Genomic DNA, 21,797 nt, shown 5'->3' with positions numbered 1-21,797 from the left:
GGGGGGGGGGGGGTATGTGTGTGTGTGAGGGGGGGGGGGGTCATGGAGCAGGACTCTTGCGGCTCTTTGTGTTTGGGACTTCTACAGACCGCATGATTCTAGCTTGTGGTGACTCTGCACTGCGCCTGGTAAATAATACAGACCTTGACTCTGACCAAAATACTGTTGGAACTCTACGATTTGAATCTTAGTTTTTTCTGCTGTACTTTCTATACTCACCATTTGAGTGTCACTTTGGATAAAACCGTTTGCTCAAATGAATAAAATAAATAAACGTAAACCAAATAGAAACAGAGAGGCAGAAACATCACAACATCAGCGAACGTCAGGGATGGATGAGGCAAATAAAAGTTAGGACGGCACGACTTGTTATCTGAATGACTCAGCAAGCTGTTTCTGAACCAACCGCCTTCCCTGCACGGTAAGATTAAAAGATTCTCCCGATGCAGCTATCTGTTAGGGGTGGGGTAAAAAATCGATTCACATTTGAATCACGATTCAGTCTGTTAGCGATTCAGATCCATTCCCAAATTTATGTGAAACACATTCTTTTTAATTATGTTTTTTTGTCGATTTTTTTATCGAATCTTGACCCCCAAGAATCGATTTGAATCAAATCGTGAAGTACCAAAAGATTCCCACCCCTACTATCTGTGCTCATGAGGTTCCTGTGTTCTGTGCTAGGTGTTTTGGCTGGTGCCCCCCACGGCTCACAACCTTGCACTGTACGAGGACTGGGCCCTGTCTGGCAAACAGAGCGACGTCTTCCTGGGAGACCGTGCTGACGGGTGCCAGAGAGTGGAACTCAAGCAGGGCTACACCTTCTTCATCCCCTCAGGTGAGACCACATGGGGGTTTTTCAGGGGGAACTAGCGACTGGGTATAGCTACTGTCAGCTCAGTAGCTGACTGAAGACTCAGGTCCAGCCTAACGTGTCAGCACGTCTGACAGGCTGAGTGTGTGTGTGTGTGTTTAATGGGCGTTGCCTGCCTCTGAACGTGTTCTGTGTCGTCTTGTACCTGTTGCAGGCTGGATCCACGCCGTCTACACCCCCGAAGACACGCTGGTGTTTGGAGGAAATATACTGCACAGCTTCAACATCCCCATGCAGCTTAGCATCTATGAGATAGAGAACAGGACCAAGGTTGGTGCTGTCCCACCTGCAGCCCCAACACCCCTGCATAGCCCCAGCCTGTCCTCCCCTCATCCAGCCCCTAGACAGCAGCCTAGCTCCAGCCTGTCCTCCCCTCATCCAGCCCCTAGACAGCAGCCTAGCTCCAGCCTGTCCTCCCCTCATCCAGCCCCTAGACAGCAGCCTAGCTCCAGCCTGTCCTCCCCTCATCCAGCCCCTAGACAGCAGCCTAGCCCCAGCCTGTCCTCCCCTCATCCAGCCCCTAGACAGCAGCCTAGCCCCAGCCTGTCCTCCCCTCATCCAGCCCCTAGACCCCCAGCCTAGCCCCAGGCTGTCCTGTCCTCACCCATCACCTGTCCTTCAGAAGCCGAGAGCCTCTTGGTGGTGAGGCAGGCAGGCCTAATGGGTTTTCCTCAGAAATGGGCCTAGTGCCCAGAGCGCCGTCATTTGCATTAGCGCGCAATAGAGAGAGACGCACTCTGAATGCAAATGGCCAAGCGAGGTAGGATTTGCACTCGCCAGCTTTTATTAAAGAGGCCAATCCATATTCATGTTGAAGGACAAGTTGTTCTGGGGATGCTGCTTTTGTTGTTCCTGTCTGAGCTACGAGGGCTGAAGATCACAAGGGCTGCTGTCTTATTATCGGCCGCTCCTGTCTGAACAACATCCCACAGGAAAGAGCTATACCCATTCTTACTCAGTGAGGATGGTTATAGCTCAGTGAGGATGGTTATAGCTCAGTGAGGATGGTTATAGCTCAGTGAGGATGGTTATAGCTCAGTGAGAATGGGTATAGCTCAGTGAGGATGGTTATAGCTCAGTGAGGATGGGTATAGCTCAGTGAGGATGGGTATAACTCAATGAGGATGGGTATAGCTCAGTGAGGATTTGAAGCTCGTTGGTGGAGCATTTACTGCAGATCAAGAGGTGGCAGGTTGAAATCCACCCCCGCACGTTGCTTTGGATAAAAACATCTTGTAAATGAATGCATTACTATTACTAGCATGGATTCAGAACGCATTTGTTTGTCTTGTTTCCACAAGCTAAGGAGAGTCTGTCTGAGGTGGTGTGACCTGGATATTTAGCTACAATAAGGGAGAGTACTTTTAATATAATAAATATACAAATATTGTTACTGACTGTCAGTTGACGTTCATAGATGTGTCCATTTGGCAGAACAGTCTGTGTGCTGTCTCATCACAGAAGGTAAATGTCGATGTGCATTGGCAAGTCACTGACAGTAGCAACAACAGCAACAGAGGCCATCTTACCCGGTAACAAGTGGAGGGAAATTATTTCAGTGCGATGGCAGGCACATATTCAAAGCTCTAATTTGCATAGAGCTTTTCTAAGCTATGATAAATAGCTGAAGCCAAGTGTCAACTTTGCACCCAGCTCTGCACTATTTTAGATTCTTGAGGAAGAGAAGAATGAAAGGAACATGTGGTCCCTAGGGCTGTGTGTGTGTGGTGTGTGTGGTGTGAGTGTGTGTGTGTGTGTGTGTGAGAGATAGACCTATTTTTACACCCGCAGACAGAGATGGCGCTCCAGAGAAAGGGATCATCACTCTGGAAAGTGTTGATCTGTGTGAAATCATGTTAGTGAAGTAAATATAGCTCCGGTTTCTGCAACTGAAAGAGAGAACTAGATCATGCTACTGTAGCTATCTCAGAGATATCAAGGCTCCCTCTGAAGATGATGTCCCTGAAGAGTCATCTGTCTGTGTATGTGTGAGTATGTGTGTGTGTATGTGTATAAGTGGGTGAAAGAGTACCTTCTTTTCATTCGTCATGTGACCTTTGTCTGATCTGGTGGTCTTAGTGACTCTGTATGCATTTTTCTGCATTTCTCACTTAATCCCGCTAAGCCATTCATCCCAGCAAAAATATGCATGTTTCCTTTGCTTAAAGTGTCCTTGAAGACGGCATGTGTTTATATTGTATTTATATTAAACGACGACTTAAAAGCCCCTCTTTTATGATTGGATGGTTTCCATGCCCCCGTTTTTAGGTTCACTCCAAGTTCCGCTACCCGTTCTACCATGAGATGTGCTGGTACGTGCTGGAGAGGTACGTGTACTGCCTGACCAAACGCTGCCACCTTTCCCAGGAGCTACGCAGACCACCGCCGCTAACGGGTGAGAGGAGGCTAACGTTACCGAGCTGTTTGAGCACTGGCCCCGTCGCTAGATATCACTGTTTATTCACTGTCCAATCCATGTTACTGTCATTGAATGTTTATTGTTTAACCGTTTAAAAGTAGCAGTACCTGTGACTGGAGTCATTGAGGCTGTATTGCTCACAGGCGTTCAAAAGCGCCCCGGTGTGACAGGGACTGACAATGCGTGAGGCGGGCTGGAGGAATGCTAATGCGAGAAGGCTAACTGCTAACGCCACAGGGCAGCAGCGGAGCGGGGCCACCCTGCTAACGGTCTACCTGAGCGGGGTCACCCTGCTGACCGTGAACCTGCTCCTCTCCACAGACGTGGAGCCCAAGCCGGGGATGGACAGCCCCTCCTCCACCTCGCCCCTCCAGGACCTGGACGAGGACTCGTACGAGACGCAAGCCCGGGACGAATCCGCCCCGGATGACCCCTACTCTCCCGACAACGGAAAGTGTAAACCAAACGACTCCAACAGCCCTCAGCCCTTCAAAGCAACCGTGTCGTCCGGTGACTGTGATGACAGTTGTGTCCCCTCATCCCAGCCTCCGGAGCCTCCCAAAACCCCCTCGGGCTCCCCGGGGCCCGAGTCCCCCAGTAAGTGGACTCACCTGACAGAGTTTGAACTCAAGGGCCTGAGGGCCCTGGTGGAGAAGTTGGAGGCTCTTCCAGAGAACAGGAAATGTGTCCCGGAGGGAATAGAGGACCCACAAGCCCTGCTGGATGACATGAAGGTGAACACCACACTCTTTAGTATGTGCTCCAGGTAGTCCACAGTACACTTGTCCGTGTATACGCTTCTGTTTCGACCTTTCTCTAACTGAACCTTGCGTCTCTCTCCCTACCAGGTCGTGCTGAAAGAACATGCGGACGATGACCCCAAAATGGCCGTCACGGGAGTTCCTGTGGTGTGCTGGCCCAAGAAGTGTGTCAAGGTGAGAGCCAGTCATGGACCTAACTGTTTGTATCTGCACTGTAACAGTACCTACCTGTGAGAGGTTCTGGGGAAGGACTTTCACGCGTCCTGTGTTTCTCCTCTGAATGGCCTTGGTCAGTCTTCAAGGGGCTCTGCTGTATTCTTTTATATTTTCTTCCTGTCTTTCTGTACGAGTACCATGCCTCTTTCCTTTCCTCACCCCTCCCCTCCCCTCATATCTATCCTCTCCCTGTCGTTTGTTCAGCTCCAGGTTGGTTTATTTGCAGAATGAGAGTGACTGCAGTGCTGACTAACAAGGTGGGGGTGTGGGGGGATAATAAGATACAGTTCATTTCTTGGCGGCTCTCCTCTCCTGTCTTCTTCTCCTCTCCTCCTCTCCTCTCCTGTCTTCTTCTCCTCTCCTCCCTTGTCTTCTCCTCCTCTCCTCTTCTGTCCTCCTCCTCTCATCCTCTCCTCCTCTGTCCTCTCCTTCTCTCATCCTCTCCTCTGTCCTCTCCTCCTGTTCTCTTCTGTCCTCTCGTCCTTTCCTCCTCTTCTCCTCTCCTCTTCTGTCCTCTCCTCCTCTCCTCTTCTGTCCTCTCGTCCTCTCTTCCTCTTCTCCTCTCCTCGGCGTCACAGCTGGACATCATCCAGCTTGTTAGGAGAGGTTGATCATTAACAGAGAGATCCAGCTGAAGGTCTTATCACTTGAGCACTCTTACAACCCCAGAGCTCATAATATGGACTTTACATTTCTCAAAGTCAACGTCCCACAGTGCTATTTTAGGGAAGTGTTACATAAACCACCGGAATGTATATTATAGCTCATGTGGGTATTGTTTATGGGTCAGATGGATCATGTTTACGACTGGTAGCTTTGATGAATCTGTCATTGTTGTGTGATGATCCAATGAGTGTGAGGCTCTTGGATCGTCTGGTACTGTCTGAATTGCTACACTTGTAGACTCTGGGGAGCCACAATGCATCTGGGAGTACTGCTCAGAGCAAAGGCAGAGCAAAGGAGTCCAGATACTGTAAACAGATGGCAGAAGACCAGATTAGTCCCACACAGAGCAGGGACTGAGACACAATAGCAGGTCTCCTTTGTGTTTGGTTTTAATAGTAGAACTGTGCCCCCACCCCGCCCCACCATTTTAACACCAGCTGTACCCTCTGTGTCCTGATTGTAATAAACCTCCATCTGGATTTCCATTGGCTTCACTCTCATGAATTTCTCCGCCCTGTCTGTGCATTCTCTCTGCTCATTGGAGGGATTCCGCACCCACTCCTGTATTCTCGTACATGTTTAGCATTCTTATTGGCTCTGGCGCCTCCCACCGTTCCCTCCCCCAAGCCCCTCCCCCCCTCAGAGCTTATAGGTCCATATTCATGAGACAGCTTGCTCTGCCGCGCTGTGTGTGTGTGTGTGTCGCCTCTGACTGCGAGGCGGAGGAGCTGGAGGGGAGAATAGGCAGCAGCACACAGCAGTAGTGGCATTAGCAGTAGGAGGGTTGAGGCTGGGGTTGAGGCTGAGGCTGAGGCTGGGGCTGAGGCTGGGGCTGCAGCCATGTCACTGTGCTGCTCTCTGAACGCCGTGTGAGAAGCCATAGCCATGGCCATGTCGCTGAGCGCCGACGATGAAGACTACGACTCGGAGGCTGAGCAGGTTAGCACGCTGATCCTCCGTTGGTGAGCTGGAGGTTGGAGGGGGCGGGGTGGGGTGGGGGGGCGGGGGGTTCAGCAGCTTGGAACAGAGCCAGGGACAGAGAGGAAATAAATCATCTGAGAGGAAAAGGCTGGTTTCCTTCCATGTGTGTTTCTGTCTTTCCTTCTTTTTTCAGTACGTTTTTTTTTGTTCATTTGCTGTGTGAGATTGGTTAGCAGTCTGTGCTTGGTTGTGCGCCAGGTGTAGGTGGGAGAAGGTTCTGATTAGATAGTTCTAGAATCCCTCAGGGGGAAGGAAGGTTTTGTTTGGATAGTTCTAGAGCCCTCGTGTTCTGTTAAGATAGTTCTAGAACCCCCTCAGTGGGAGAAGGTTCTGTTTCGAACACTCCAGAACCCTTGGACCAGAGAGAAAGGAATTCTGTTTGCGAAATCTTCAAAGCCTTACAAATGAGTTATGAATTTTTGATAGGTTGGCTCATGCACAGATGCATTACGATGGTATTATGAACAAGGGCTTTGGTGGTCTTTGATGTACCGTATCCATGTTCGTCTGTCGAGTGTTTTGAAAGCCGAATCAATAAACGTGTCGTATCTAGATGGTAGAAGAGAAGCTGTTTGAGAAACAAACAAAGAGTGAGAGGTGACAGAGAGGATTGTGTTTGTTTAGAACCGTAGTAGTCAGAACGCCACACCTCCAGCCACACAGGCAGCTGTGTGGCACACAGAAACACAACTCCTGATGGTGCTTGTTGATCCCTCAGGAGAACAAGGTGGTGGTGAGACAAGGGAAGGTGTAGCTCAGTGGTTAGAACATTTGACTGCAGATTAAGAGGTCACAGGTTAAAATCCCCCTCTGCTCTATGTGGCTATAGATAAAAGCGTCTGCTAAATGAATATGTGAGACTTGAAATTATGATGATGAAAAATAATCAACATTTGTATTATTATACAGTCCCTATCCTTACTGCTGGGAATGTGAATGCTCTCCTCTGCTTTGATGTTTCCTCTGCATGGCTGGCTGGTGTGTGTCTGATCACCAGACTGATGCCTTAGCAGGATAACGTTGGCCCGGTTCTGGAGGTTTCTGCTCTGCAGATGGGGGATGATGGCTGGAGTACAGTATAGTTCAATGGTACAGAATTTGACCGCAGATCAAAAGGTCACAGGTTCGAATCCCCTCTTGTAAGTGTCTTTGTTTAAAAGCGTCTTCTAAATGAAGACAGAAAAGTAGCACAGACAATGTTGTTGTTGGTCACTGCTCTCTCTTAGACCCAATCTGGGTGTTTCATATGTGGATCCCCTTGTCCTAACATTCACATTCGGTTCATTTAGCACAAGCTTTTATCCAAAGCAAAGTACGGCAGGAAGTCAAGGACGACAAGTGCATTCATATTTTTTTTCCATCCTTAATTTAATATAACAAATACAAGGAGAGTGTACTTGATGCTTAGTCCTTCTGCATTTAATAAAAATACATTTAATATATTACATTCCGTCCCTGCATCAGGGTTTTCTAGTTCTCTGCTCAGATCTCCTGCTATTCCTCTTTGAGTGTGAATATATCAGTTCTGGACTCAGCTGTAATTCACCTGTCCTCTTCACCATGCTCTCTGCATTGCCATGGGTTTTGATGGTATGTTCAGTGATATTTTGAGTAATAGCTCAGTGGTAGGTTCTCTGGCTGCAGATCGAGAGGTCGCAGGTTTGAAACGCCCCCACGTACGTCGCTTTGGGTGAACCTAAAACAAAGCGACACATTCTCCCCCCCTCCCCCCCCCCCCCCGACTGTGGGTTATTATGGGCTGTTATGTTCTGCGGTTGAGGTGTTCCAGAGTCCCAGTGGGTTGCCTGTGGTGCTGATCCAGCCTACGACAGCACAGCTTGTCCTGCTGCAGGCTGGGTTCTGCCAGTCGGGCACGCTCTGCAGTGGTCTCACAGCTCTGGTACAGGTCATGAACACAACACTAAACTCTGATACGCAGAAGACCCTACCACACACACACCAGCTTGCTGCCACCGCGGTCCTTTCAGAAGACCCTACCACACACACACCAGCTTGCTGCCACCGCGGTCCTTTCAGAAGACCCTACCACACACACACCAGCTTGCTGCCACCGCGGTCCTTTCAGAAGACCCTACCACACACACACCAGCTTGCTGCCACCGCGGTCCTTTCAGAAGACCCTACCACACACACACCAGCTTGCTGCCACCGCGGTCCTTTCAGAAGACCCTACCACACACCAGCTTGCTGCCACCGCGGTCCTTTCAGAAGACCCTACCACACACCAGCTTGCTGCCACCGCGGTCCTCTCAGAAGGCCCTACCACACACCAACTTGTCATGCTGGCTCTGTAGCTCCCAGGGTCCTAGAGAGCTCCTCCAGAAGGCCTCTGGTGAACCTGAAGGTTCAGGAGGTAAAGAGAGACAAGCAACAACAACAACAAAAAAAAAGACAACCTAGTTTGTTTTTGTTTTGTTTAGCTTTTTTTCTCTCTGGCTCTCTTACAGACTTGTCAGTCTGTAATCCCAACAGAGACCCCCAGAACCTCCCCCTCCCTCCCAGATTACCCATCCCCGCCCCCAATAACCCTTTAATCTGTCTCGTCTGGATCTCCTCAACCCCCCTCCCCCAGTTCTTCCACTCAGTCAGGTGTCCACTCACCACAGTAAAGACTTCCCGAGAGGTCCTGACGTGTCCAGAGATGGAGGGCATCCTCCTCTGGCTTGGACTGAGTGTGTATTTGAAGCTCCTATTGGTTCCAGTCCTCTGTGTGTCAGAGGAGCGAACAGTGGAGCTGTTGCTATGCTGATGTTAGAGGAATCTGCAGTGCTGATATTGCCACAGGGAGCTCATCGGACTGTTGCTGTCAGCCAGCAGTGTACCCAGTACTTAATGTACTGTACTGTCTAACTCACTACTGTACTATACTGTTCTGTATTATCTTACCTAGTACTGTACCGAAATATATAACCTAGTACTGTACTCTACTTTCTTTATCTTACCTAGCACAGTTCTGTACTGAAATATTTAATCTAGTACTATACTGGAATATCTAACTTGGTACTGTACTGAAATATCTAACCTTGCACTTCACTACTGTAACCAACACTAGATTACATTTTATTTATTTTTTCACTTAGCAGTAGTACTGTCCTGTAGTAATCTAGTACTGTACAGTGATCACATTGTCCTTTTATCTCCATCAAACGTCTCTTTCTCTGTGGAGATGAGATGACGTCACTATTCTACTCATTTCACAACGCCTCCTCATCTCACCTGAGATATTGATATCGTTCTCATGACCTAAAGGGTTTTTGCTTTGGCCGTGACGGAACCTGCTCCTGTTGGTGCAGGGAGAGCGAAGGAGCAGGGAGGAGAGAGATAAAAAACAGTTTGTCCCTGCAGCAAACCATGCACACTAGACTGGATACCAGTTGATATATTCAACTTCAGGGTACTCAATAGCAAAGCAATCTCTCTGTTTCTCTCTCTCTCTCTCTCGGTGTATTTAGAACACATGCCCTCCTCGGCGATTGCCATGGAAACAGCTCTGCAAAGTTAGCTACGGTTTGGTCGACTGTCTGTGCCTCGTCCTCCTGAGGTACAGGCGTTGTCCACTGTCGTTTCTAGGCAGGGAACAGTGTGACCTGTGTCCTAGGTACAGGCTGTGTGCTTCTGTCAGGAGGTCATCACCATAGTTAAACTCAGGTGTGTAGGAGTGTGTGTGTGTAGGGGTAGGAGTGTGTGGGAGTGTGTGTGTAGGGGTAGGAGTGTGTGGGAATGTGTGTGTTGGGGTAGGAGTGTATGTGTCTGTGTTGGGGTGTGTGTGTGTGTGTTGGGGTAGGAGTGTGTGTGTTGGGGTAGGAGTGTACATGTGTATGGGGAGGGGTGTGTGTGTGTGTTGGGGTAGGAGTGTGTGAGAATTGTCCCCTCTGATGGTGAGTTGAGTTCATATATAGACCAGCTTGCCTCAGTGGGTAGTTGCCTCTGGCTCTTGGTGGCCATGCATAATGTTCCTGTTCCTGCACTTTACATCTTGATAAGCTGTGATGTGTTTGTGTGTGAGTGTTGGTGCAGTGTGCGTGTGTACATGTGTGTGCATGGATGTGTGAGTGTGTGTGTGTGTGTGTGTGTTTTTTCCAAGGATACACACAGCCATTGTTTGAGCCTGTGGCCTGGAGCCAAGAATATCAGAGTGGAAAATAAACTTTGTCAGGAGGAAATAGACTGAAAAATGGAAAGCATCAACATCAAAGACACCCCCCTCCCTCACAACTCTCTCACCACCCTCCAATCGGATTTCACAGCCCATTCTTAACATATGCCCTCTGTCCGTTGCATAACGACGCCTTCAAGTGGTTAATGTTTGGATGTACACAGTACACGTTGCTAAGGAAACGCCGCAAATTACTCTTTAGCTGAGCTTCTAAGACGCTTAAATTGTGGATGATTTGTGTTAGAAAAATATTATGTTCTTAATGTAGTGCAGATGTCCTGTTTGGTTGTGTGTATGTTTTCCTGAGGAAGGAGGGCGTTCTGGCAGCCACGCTGCCTCGGGCTCTCTGATCTCCCTGGGCAGCAACGCCGTGGCACTGTTGACGCTAATACACGCACAACGTCTTCTGTTTAGACAACGTTCAATTAGATGTCTGATAGCCGATATGTCGTAGACAAACTGTGACGCCTGTGAGGCCCATCCAAGATGGCCGCAATGCTATTTGACAAACCAGGCAGCGTTTGTGCGGCAGACTCAACAAAATGATTTTCCTCAGCAGCCAACACATAGAGGTTGTCGCCTGTTTTGACAGGTGTGACCAGTGTCTTCTAAACAGGAGATAACGACCACAGCCGCCCGAGTCATGATCGTCCCGTCAAAAGCTAAATGAAGAAATGTAAACGCAAAAGCTCTACCACCGAGCTTCCCCCATCCTTCCAGACGCCTAAAGCCCAATTTATACTTAGGTCGCAGACACTTTTGAAAAGGTCGGCGACAGAAATGACGTCACGGTCGACACTTTTAACCGTCGCTTGAAAGTGTCGCCTACCAGGAGAAATTTCTACTGGCGCTGATGTCGTCACATAGTAAAAAATTAAAATTGTCAGTTTCTCCGATCGATCACCTAGGCTACAAAGCATTAACAATGTAACCATACCTAACGCAAACTTTTTGCACAGGTGACTGTTTGCCGAAGAATAAATGCAGCAGTCTGAGCGAAAACATTTTTTTTCATCGGCGACCATTTCAAAAGTGTCGACGACATTAGTAGAAATTGGGCTTTTCAAAAGTGTCGGCGACATTAGTAGAAATTTGGCTTTTCAAAAGTGTCGGCGACATTAGTAGAAATTAGGCTTTTCAAAAGTGTCGGCGACATTAGTAGAAAGTAGTTTTTTCAAAAGTGTTGGCGACATTAGTAGAAATTGGGTTTAACCGTTCCTGCTTCCCCTTCCTGTCTTCTCAGCAGCGGCCCGTCAACCGGCCCAAACCCAAGATGGCGGCGTCCCCCGCCTCGTTGGCGGCGGCTGCGGCGGCGGTGAAGCTGTCGGCCAGCCGCAGCACGTCTGGCGCCCGGCGGAGGAGGACGCGCTGCAGGAAGTGCGAGGCGTGTCTGAGGACCGAGTGCGGAGAGTGCCACTTTTGCAAAGACATGAAGAAGTTCGGAGGGCCCGGCCGAATGAAGCAGTCCTGCATCATGAGACAGTGCATCGCGGTAGGTCTCTCCCCAGGGGGCACTATAAAAGATTTTATATTTTAGTCATTTTAGTCAAGACACTCTTATCCAGAGCGACTTACAGTAAGTACAGGGACATTACCTCCGAGGCAAGTAGGGTGAAGTGCCTTGCCCAAGGACACAACGTCATTTGGCACGGCTGGGAATCGAACCAGCAACTTTCTGATTACTAGCCCGATTCCCTAACCGCTCAGCCACCTGATTCCTGTAGTAAGACATCCTGGTATTGTTGGTGTACTGTATTAGACAAACCATATACTGGTATTAGATCTTGAAGTCCTATGTATCTTTTTGAGGCATACTAAATAGTATGGTAGTATGGGACAGACAGAATATATTTAATACCTACCAGGTAGTATGGGTATTGGAATGCATCCTGTGTGTGTGTAGGGTTCAAGAGTACTTAGATCATCAACATGAAGTGTAGAAGAACACTGGTGTCTGTAAAAGTGTAGGTGAGGCTGGTGGTGCTGATGTGCTGTTGCCCTCCCCCCCCCCCCCCAGCCGGTGCTACCCCACACTGCCGTCTGCCTCGTCTGTGGAGAGGCCGGGAAGGAGGACACGGTGGAGGACGAGGACGACAAGTTTAACCTCATGCTCATGGAGTGCTCCATCTGCAACGAGATAGTCCATCCTGCCTGCCTCAAGGTCAAATAAAGTGTTTATTTTTTTATTTTATTTTTATATATTTAGTCTCTGTATTTCCCACGCTGTTCTGTAAGTAGCTGTGAAACTCTCTGACATCCCTCGTTAAAAAAAAAACAAAAACAAAAAAAGGACTGCATGAAATTTGATTCTAGAAACTAGAAATTTTTGTTTAGAGTTTCTCTTCATCACTTCTATGCCCTCATTTAGACTCTTTGCTCTCCTGGTCTCCACAGGTGAAAGACTCTGGCGGAGTCGTCAACGATGAGTTGCCAAACTGCTGGGAGTGTCCAAAGTGCAACCATGCAGGGAAAACGGGGAAAGTAAGCATCTACGTGGTTGTCTATTCACAGACTAGCATACCACCTGTTCACCGGGCTGAAACACTTAAGGTTAATAGCTCACGGTTGGTTAGCCTACCTTGTTTTTTATAGCTCATGGTTGGCCAGCCTACCAAGCTATTAGCATTGGCTACAGTGTCCCCGAAAACCAAATGGCAAAAGGTATAAAGTTGTCTCTCCTTGTTTTCTCCCCTTTTGGCTGTCAAGCAAAAAAGAGGACCAGGGTTCAAATACGCGTCCAACCTTCCAGGGTCTCTACTTAAGGAGCCCCGGCTGGCCCGCGACATCAAGGAGGAGCCTGACCAGCCCGCGGCGCCCGCGGCGCCGACCGGTACCGCCGCGATAGCCACCAAGAGGAAGCTGGAGCGGGAGGAAGCCCCCAAGAGGAAGTTGGCGGAGGAGCCCCCCAAGAAACGCCCCCCCATGCTGTGTCTGGATGGTATGCCCCGGACCAAGCTGTGTCTGGATGGTATGCCCCGGACCAAGCCTGAGGACAACCCCTTGAGGAAAAAGAGGAAATTGTTTGACATCAACGACGAACCTGTCGTCGTAAAGAAAAAGGTGGGAAGTCCCTGAAAAATGTGTATTTGTTAGATTTGACTAGACATACAGCTCTGGACAGAATTAAGAGATGAAAGACTGTACCTTTTTCTTTCTTTTCCAAATTATTAGATAAGGAAAGTTTTGAGTGAGGAACAGAAGGGTTTAACTTGCAGTGACCGCTTAAATTGAACCCTTCTGTTCTTCACTCAAAAGGTTCCTCCTCAAAGTTTTTGGAAAGAAAAGAAAAAGGTGCAGTCTTTCATCTCGTGGACACAAATTTTCCAAGCTGTATGTGTGTGTATATATTCTGATCTTTTCTTTTTTTATTCTGTTATTTACCAATTTGATTGGAATATTCAATGCATGATTTATTCCACTCAATAGTCATTTCTGCTTCATGTTCTTTCACAGAAGAAGCCTATAAAGCCTGAGGATCCTTTATCTGTCAAAATGCACCGGCCAATCAAGACAGAGATGGAAGATGAAGACGATGAAGAGGAGGACAGGTTTACTCTGGGAAGGTTAGCCGTCAAGGAAAAACAAGAGGAGGAAGAGGAGGAAAACGAGGAGGAACCAGAGGAGGAGGAAGAGCAGGAGGAAGAAGAGGAGGAGGAGGAGGAAGAGGAAGAAACAACACCAGAGAAAGACAGAGGAGTAGAGGAGAAAGCCAAGACTGTTTTGAATCCCCTACTCAGAACCTCTGCGACCAGGGAAAGCGACCAATCATCTTCAAGCTCTCCTCGTGCCGGACCGAGCAGCGAATCGAGCGATGCCCAGGAGAAGAGCCCCGCCCAGCTGAAGGCTCGACAGCAACGGCGACGCCTCCCCAACAAGGAGCTGAGCAAGGAGCTGAGCAAGGAGCTTAACCTGGAGATCCAAAAGACCGAGAACTGTTTGGCCAATCAGAACCGCAGGCCTCTTAAGACAGAGGACAGCCCAGCCAATCACAACCGAAGACCGCCAAAGACGGAGGACTCACCGGCCAATCAGAATCGTCGACCGCTCAAAACAGAAGACTCGAGCACCAATCACAATCGCAGGTTGCTAAAGACCGAGGATGGCCTGGCCAATCCGATTCGTCGGCCTTTGAAGAGTGAGGACCGTCCGACCAATCAGAACCACAGGCCTGTGAAGATAGAGCCGGAGAGCGAGGGGGAGGAGCCTAAACCCAGGAGGCCGCTCAACAACGGCAGCAGCGACCTCGGAGATTGGCTCCACCCTAGGGGTCGGGGGGTCAACGGGACCCCCCACGAGCTCACCCCACTGGGGTGGAACCGCAGTCCCCCAATCACCCCCATATGCCCCCGACCCCCCCCATGTCGGTCGCCCCCCAAGTGCATCCAGATGGAACGCCATGTGATCCGGCCCCCTCCCATCAGCCCTCCTCCTGATAGGCTGCCGCTGGATGACGGACAGACCCATGTGATGAGCAGGGAGGTGTGGATGGCGGTGTTTGCTCAGCTGAGCCACAGAGACTTGTGTGTCTGCATGTGCATCTGCAAGACCTGGAACAGATGGTGAGTGTGACACGGCAGTTCTCATCGGCCGAGGGCCTGCGACCTTATATGGCATGTTCTGATGGAATGCTGTACTGAATTCCTGATTCATCTAATCACAATGCATTTCCGTTTTTATTAGTTTAGCTTTTATCCGTGTCATACAAGTAGTGCATATAGAGAGTCGACTTGTCTATTTAAAGATAAAGTAATGTGGGTGATGGTGTCGGTAGAAGTGGTGGTGTAGATGATGATGATGTCTGTAGTGTGTGTGTGTAATGTTGTCTGTCACTGATGTGATGGTGTGTGACACTGCCTCTCCCAGGTGCTGTGACAAGAGGTTGTGGAAGCGCATCGACCTCAGCCGCTGCAAGTCCATCACCCCTCTGATGCTGAGCGGAATCATCCGGAGGCAGCCGGTGGTTCTGGACCTCAGCTGGACCAACATCTCGAAGAAGCAGCTGAGCTGGATCATAAACAGGCTACCAGGTGGGTTCTGGTCCCAACCCAGCAAGTCCTACCAGGCTGGTCCATCAATAATTCAATAATCACATAAATAAATACACACTCACACTGTATGTATACATATTTATATACACACACACTGTATGTGTGTATATATATATATTTTTTCATACACACACTGTTTATATTTATTCATGTGATTATGATATATATATATATTTATATATGTATTTATAGTCATAATGTATTATTTATTATAAAACGTATTATCAAAGATATTTAAAAAATGAGGTTAATGAAATTAGGATGTGTGGTTTTCTTGTCTCTGCTGAGCCCAGTGATATGGAGCTGGTTTCAGTGAAGGCTTTCAGCACAGATAATGACATCCCCAGGGACCTCAGTCTTTCACAGGATTTCTTTTGTCACTTATCTATCTCCATCCAGGATTCTGCGGTGACTCAAATCACATTTGCATAGTTAATGCTGTTATTTGTTTGTTTCGCACCCTCAGGTTAATTTAAGAGTGTTTACATTAATAAGGAAGTGTGGTATTTACAGCTTCTTAGAGAGAGGTACCAGATGGTGAGGCCAGTTCATGTTTAAGGTTAGGCTCTCTCAGAGCTGAGGGGCTGTAGTGGAAGGTTTCACGGCCACTACAGAGGCTGTATCAGCTGGCCGTGTGTGTGTGTGTGTCTGTAAGAGATTTTGTTGCACTGTGTTAAGATGTTATTGCTGTTACCGTTCCACTGTGGCTGGTAAAGTGATCTTCTGATCTTTGGATTTTCTTATGTTGTATGTTGCTTTCAGTTGTTTCATGTTGCTTTTGGATAAAAGCACCTCCTAAATTAATGAAAATGTGTTTGTGTGTGTCTGCATGTGTGTGCGTACATGCTTATGTGTGTGTGCATGCTTCCTTCCTCGTGTGTGTGTGTGTGTCAGGTCTGCGGGTGCTGCTCCTGTCGGGCTGCTCCTGGGTGGCCGTGTCAGCCCTGTGCACCTCCAGCTGCCCCCTGCTCCGCACCCTGGACGTCCAGTGGGTGGAGGGGCTCAAAGACGCCCAGATGAGAGACCTGCTGTCCCCCCCGACAGACCACAGGCCAGGTACCCCCCTCACACGCACCCCCACTCCCTGTACCTAGACTCAGCATGGATACTGGATGAACACTGTAATCAGGCTCTCTGGTGCCCCCCTGTGGTCAAGCCTTCACTAAGCTCTACTTAGGGTACACGCTTCATTTTCAACCATGAGTCATGAAGTAGGCTGCCTAAGAAGATAACCATGAAGTAGGCTGCCTAAGAAGATAACCATGAAGTAGGCTGCCTAAGAAGATAACCATGAAGTAGGCTACCTAAGAAGATAACCATGAAGTAGGCTGCTTAAGAAGATAACCATGAAGACAAGCTGGTGAAGGTTTCCTACTTGCCCTTTGTGACTTATAGTAATTCATATCAAGAGATCTTATACGAGCGTTCTCTCCTTTCTTTCTCATTTCTCTTACTTCCCCCCTTTCTCTCTCTGTCCGCCCTGTCGTTTTACATCTTTGTTTTTTTCTCTCTCGTTCTCTTTTTTTTTCTCCCCCATCTGTCTTTCGCCATTGTTTTTACTCCCTCTCTATCCCTCTGTCCTCTTTCTCCTTCTCTCCCCCCTACCTTTCTTTCTCCTCCTCTCTCTCTCCCCCTCTCTCTCTTTCTCCCCTCCTCTCTCCCCTCTCTCTCTCTCCCCTCCTCTCTCTCTCTCTCTCTCTCTCTCTCTCTCTCTCTCTCTCTCTCTCTCTCTCTCTCTCTCTCTCTCTCTCTCTCTCTCTCTCTCTCTCTTTCTCCTCTCTCTCTCCCCTCTCTCTCTTTCTCCCCTCCTCTCTCTCTCCCCTCTCTCTCTTTTTCCCCTCCTCTCTCTCTCCCCTCCTCTCTCTCTCCCCTCCTCTCTCTCTCCCCTCCTCTTTCTCTCCCCCTCTCCCAGGTCAGCTGGACAACAGGAGTAAGCTGCGGAACGTGGTGGACCTCCGCCTGTCGGGGCTGGACATCACGGACGCGTCCCTGCACCTCCTGATCCGCTCCATGCCCCTGCTCTCCCGGCTGGACCTCAGCTACTGTAACCACGTGACGGACCAGTCGGTCAACCTGCTGACCACCGCCGGAACCACCACCCGGGACTCGCTCACCGACGTCAACCTGTCAGGTGAGGGACCGGAACGAGCAACACACACACACATATATATACACACACACACACACAGATATATACACACATACACATATATATATATTAGTGCTGTCAGTTTAACGCGTTATAAACGGCGTTAACGCAAACCCAAATTAACGGCGTCAATTTTTTTATTGCGCGATTAACGCTCTTTTTGACCTAGCAAACTTTGTAGTTTTTTTTCACATTCTGTTGCAACAACCACTGACGTTAGAAAAACTACAATACCACATCGGATCTAGCTAGACCGGAAACAAAACAACAGGCACGCCACACCCACTTGTTTGGGCTTGCGAGCCGGCTAAACAGTCGTAGCAGAGCCCGTTTACGGATATTAGACATTCTCTGGTAGTAGGCTAACGTTATGTTTTGAGTTTATTGCCAGCGCCAGACGCCGAAATGGATGCCAATAAGATTCTGAATGGAAAGTTTACTTTTAAAAGGTTGCCAAATGGTTCCATTGACAAGACCAAAGTGATCAGTGTGTTCTGTCGTTGTGAACTGAGGCGGAGGGAATGAGCTATCATCGCAGCACGTCGTGGAGTCGAAAATATAATTTTGATGGCACACAGCCAAGCACACAGCTGATGCGAATTCTCCGCCTGCTCGTCAAAGCCAGGCGATTGCAATGTTGTTTTCAATAAAAAAAAAAAATACATTTGCACGAAGCAATCCGAACCACTTTTCCATGTCGATAAGAGCATTACAAGTTGAAAAAAGAATGGATGAAAAATAAATCAACGGACATTTAAAATAGATACAAATGTGCGATTAATTGAGATTAATCGCAAGTTAACTATGACATTAATGCGATTAATCGCGATTAAATAATTTAATCTTTTGACAGCTCTAATATATATATATATATATATACACACACACACACACAGATATATATTTATATAAACACACACCCAGATATATATTTATATAAACACACACCCAGATATATATTTATATAAACACACACCCAGATATATATTTATATAAACACACACCCAGATATATATTTATATAAACACACACCCAGATATATATTTATATAAACACACACCCAGATATATATGCACATGCACACACACACAGATTTATATTTATATAAACACACACCCAGATATATATTTATATAAACACACACCCAGATATATATTTATATAAACACACACCCAGATATATATTTATATAAACACACACCCAGATTTATATTTATATAAACACACACCCAGATATATATGCACATGCACACACACACAGATTTATATTTATATAAACACACACCCAGATTTATATTTATATAAACACACACCCAGATTTATATTTATATAAACACACACCCAGATATATATGCACATGCACACACACACAGATTTATATTTATATAAACACACACCCAGTTTTATATTTATATAAACACACACCCAGATATATATTTATATAAACACACACCCAGATATATATGCACATGCACACACACACCTCCCCTCCCCCCGCCGCTCGAAGAACAGGAAAGGAGTTTGTCTGTTGCTTTGTAATTTTATTGTTTAGACATATTTTTTTGTAACTGAATTGTTTAGGAAGATGTCTTCACAACAGTATTAATTACTGATATAGTACTTGTAATATCATTTGCTTTTAAAAAAATATTTTGCTCCTTCGTAATTGCTTTATGCATCTCTAACCCATTTAGCTGGTATGTCTGCATTCCGAATGAAGCAGTCTCTAAACGTGTTAACAACATCAGGCTTAGGCGTTTTTATGAATATCAAATTGCGCCCTCGGGGGAAATGTGTGCTTCCTATGAACTGGTAAAGCAGTCCCCGGGATACCAATAAGAAGCTCGTCGTATCTGTTTGCGTTACGCTGTCGAGGGAGTTCTGGGATTAAGTAAAAAAAAATCGAGTTTACAGTGAAAGGCCCCGGCACTGCTTGTCTCCAGGGAGCATGAAGACTCTGCTCGTCGCTGAGGGCGCTGCCGTGCTGGGAGAGGTTGGATCAATAAACATCAGACACATAGTGGGATGAAGCGCTGTGGCAGTTCCACAAACAAGGCCTCGCTGTCACTCACTGAACCGAGAGCTTCAAGGAGGGGCTTGAGGTGGGCCTGGAGGTGGGCCTGGAGATGGGGCCTGGAGGTGGGGCTGGAGGTGGGGCTGGAGGTGGGGCTGAAGGTGGGCCTGGAGGTGGGCCTGGAGGTGGGCCTGGAGGTGGGGCTGGAGGTGGGGCTGAAGGATGGGCCTGGAGGTGGGGCTGGAGGTGGGCCTGGAGGTGGGGCTGGTGGAGGGGCTGGAGGTGGGGCTGGTGGAGGGGCTGGAGGTGGGGCTGGAGGTGGGGCTGGAGGTGGGGCTGGAGATGGGGCTGGTGGAGGTGACCCCTGGATGAACAAGATCCTGACATGCTTAGCGAGGTCTTTGAGTCTTACATCCTGTGTATCATATGAAGGATCGATGAACACTGTTTAAGAGCCTGTGTCTGTTCGATGTCTGCTGTTTCTCTGTGCTGCTGTCTGAGCCTAGTCCTGTCTCTCTCTCTGCAGTGTTAACATCCACCTCTCTCTCTCTCTCTCTCTCTCTCTCTCTGCAGTGTTAACCTCCACCTGTCTCCCTCTCTCTCTCTGCAGTGTGTAACCGCGTTACGGACCAATCTCTGACCTACTTCAAGCGCTGTGGCAGCATCTGTCATATCGACCTGCGCTACTGCAAGCAGGTGACCAGGGAGGGCTGTGAACAGTTCATAGCAGAGATGTCTGTGAGCGTGCAGTTTGGACTGCTGGAGGAGAAACTGCTGCAGAAGCTCAGCTAGTGGACATCTAGGATCACTGTAAGCACTGGCTCGACTCCACCCTGCTGGGGTTACATTTGTGGATGTGAAGTGTCACAAAACAAACTGACCTTGGAAGCTTAGAGAACTGAGGAGACCGGAAGTGGATGTTGCTGTAGAATGTGCTGTGTCATAATAGAGTTCACATGCTGCTCAAGTAAAAATATAATTATTTCCTCCAAAACAACATTTTCAGCCAGGAAGGCTGTTTTGACATCCAGCCTTATGTGAAATTTGTCAAAGCATGTTTCATTATGTGGTTCCAGTGTGGTTTTTCCCCCCCTCATTTGCACCATTTAAAGCTATTGTTTTTGTACCTAATGGACTGTTTAACGAAATGTGTGTAGACACAGGATTTATGTTTTGGTGGTTCATGTTCCCTATGTTAAAATGCAGTCTTAATGCATTATACTGAAATATTTTTGTATCAGAAAGTGTTTCATACTTTTATGTGCAGCGTTGAATGCACTAATGTACAGAACTGTAACATTTGACAATATTCTATATCAACATCTCTGTTTACTCTTGATCCCTCTGATGCAGACGCCCTCCACAGGTTTATACCATTTCAACTCATCGCTTGTGCATTTGAGTGTTTTACATTTTATTTATTTGTGATAATTCGTTTGAAGTTGATGTTTTGTACACAGGTACTTAATGCTTTTACATAGGACTATGTTCTGTACAACTATTATCACTTTGGTTTCATAATATCCGAAAACACGTTTTGCACTGTTTGACATGCATGGATGCTGTTGTTTTTCTACAGTAGCCATAATGCGTCTATAGCAAACGGAAATTGTTCAGTGAAATTTAAATTCCCAACGCAATGTGTTTGTAAGTTCTTTCCAGAAGTGATTTGACAACCCCGTGCATGCTGCAGTGGAGCATTCTGCCTCATCACAAACAGTTATCATTCATACCATGATGAAGGATATCACAAAGAGTTATCATTCATACCATGAAGGATATCACAAAGAGTTATCATTCATACCATGAAGGACATGCTTCTATTCAGTTCTCCCTCCAAGTACTAGTGTAATTTACATAAATGGATATGATGCTGTAAAAATGTATGGAACGGGGTTGAAAAGTATCAAAGATTTGATAAAGCTATGTTTTATATTAGAATTTCAGTCATTATGTCTAACCTTTACTGTTATATTTTAGTACTAGTGACTGGTTTTAATAGCATTTACAATAATGTGTAAGTTCAGAGGAAAAAATTGAATGTGACTTTTAATCTCAGTGTTAAACTCTACATTTGGTCATTTGTTGTCATGTTGGTCCTTTATGTTTTAAGCATTCTGTGCAATATGTTAACAACCTGGGAAATAAGTTTGTATGTTGGAATATATATTACTGTTTTTTACACTGAAATAAATATGTTAAGAATTATATATTTGAATGCGTTGCTGAAATATGGGTGAATATTGTTAGCTACATGGCACAGACTTTTTTTTTTTTTGAGTTACATAGGCACTATCTATGCAAAATAATATACAATAATTTGCTTTGTACTTTCATGGACAGGAAATCCAAACTGGAGGTGAGCATGAAATCAAAAGAGCAAGATTTTAGCTTACTGGTTTAATGCACAGTATTTTATTAAATCTAGTAAATCATTTTCTTTTAGTTACCAAAATAAAAAGTTTAACATTCCAAAATACAAAGATCCCAGTT

General features: G+C 47.0%; 1 protein-coding gene across 7 annotated transcripts in view; it reads left to right on the top strand.

The window, feature by feature from the left end:
* LOC124483983 (lysine-specific demethylase 2B) overlaps positions 1 to 21,797 on the top strand; it is a 27,803-nt gene extending 6,006 nt beyond the window's left edge. For 2 of the 7 annotated variants that reach the window (XM_047044612.1, XM_047044614.1), the window contains exons 8-21: positions 685 to 838; positions 1,029 to 1,144; positions 3,143 to 3,269; positions 3,615 to 4,027; positions 4,142 to 4,228; positions 11,338 to 11,586; positions 12,112 to 12,255; positions 12,489 to 12,575; positions 12,801 to 13,154; positions 13,548 to 14,653; positions 14,958 to 15,121; positions 16,037 to 16,198; positions 17,055 to 17,273; positions 19,915 to 21,797. In XM_047044612.1, coding sequence (XP_046900568.1) covers positions 685 to 838; positions 1,029 to 1,144; positions 3,143 to 3,269; positions 3,615 to 4,027; positions 4,142 to 4,228; positions 11,338 to 11,586; positions 12,112 to 12,255; positions 12,489 to 12,575; positions 12,801 to 13,154; positions 13,548 to 14,653; positions 14,958 to 15,121; positions 16,037 to 16,198; positions 17,055 to 17,273; positions 19,915 to 20,096 — 3,564 coding nt within the window. In that variant the 3' untranslated portion in view covers positions 20,097 to 21,797. Of the gene's footprint in view, positions 1 to 684; positions 839 to 1,028; positions 1,145 to 3,142; positions 3,270 to 3,614; positions 4,028 to 4,141; positions 4,229 to 11,337; positions 11,587 to 12,111; positions 12,256 to 12,488; positions 12,576 to 12,791; positions 13,155 to 13,547; positions 14,654 to 14,957; positions 15,122 to 16,036; positions 16,199 to 17,054; positions 17,274 to 19,233; positions 19,393 to 19,914 lie in introns of all 7 variants that reach the window. The other 5 variants (XM_047044609.1, XM_047044613.1, XR_006957935.1 and 2 more) reach the window with 4 other exon arrangements.

This window comes from Hypomesus transpacificus, chromosome 22, assembly GCF_021917145.1.
Source record: "Hypomesus transpacificus isolate Combined female chromosome 22, fHypTra1, whole genome shotgun sequence".
NCBI lineage: Eukaryota > Metazoa > Chordata > Actinopteri > Osmeriformes > Osmeridae > Hypomesus > Hypomesus transpacificus.
Note: the sequence above shows the minus strand (reverse complement) of the source record. Positions and strands in the feature narration are given on the sequence as shown.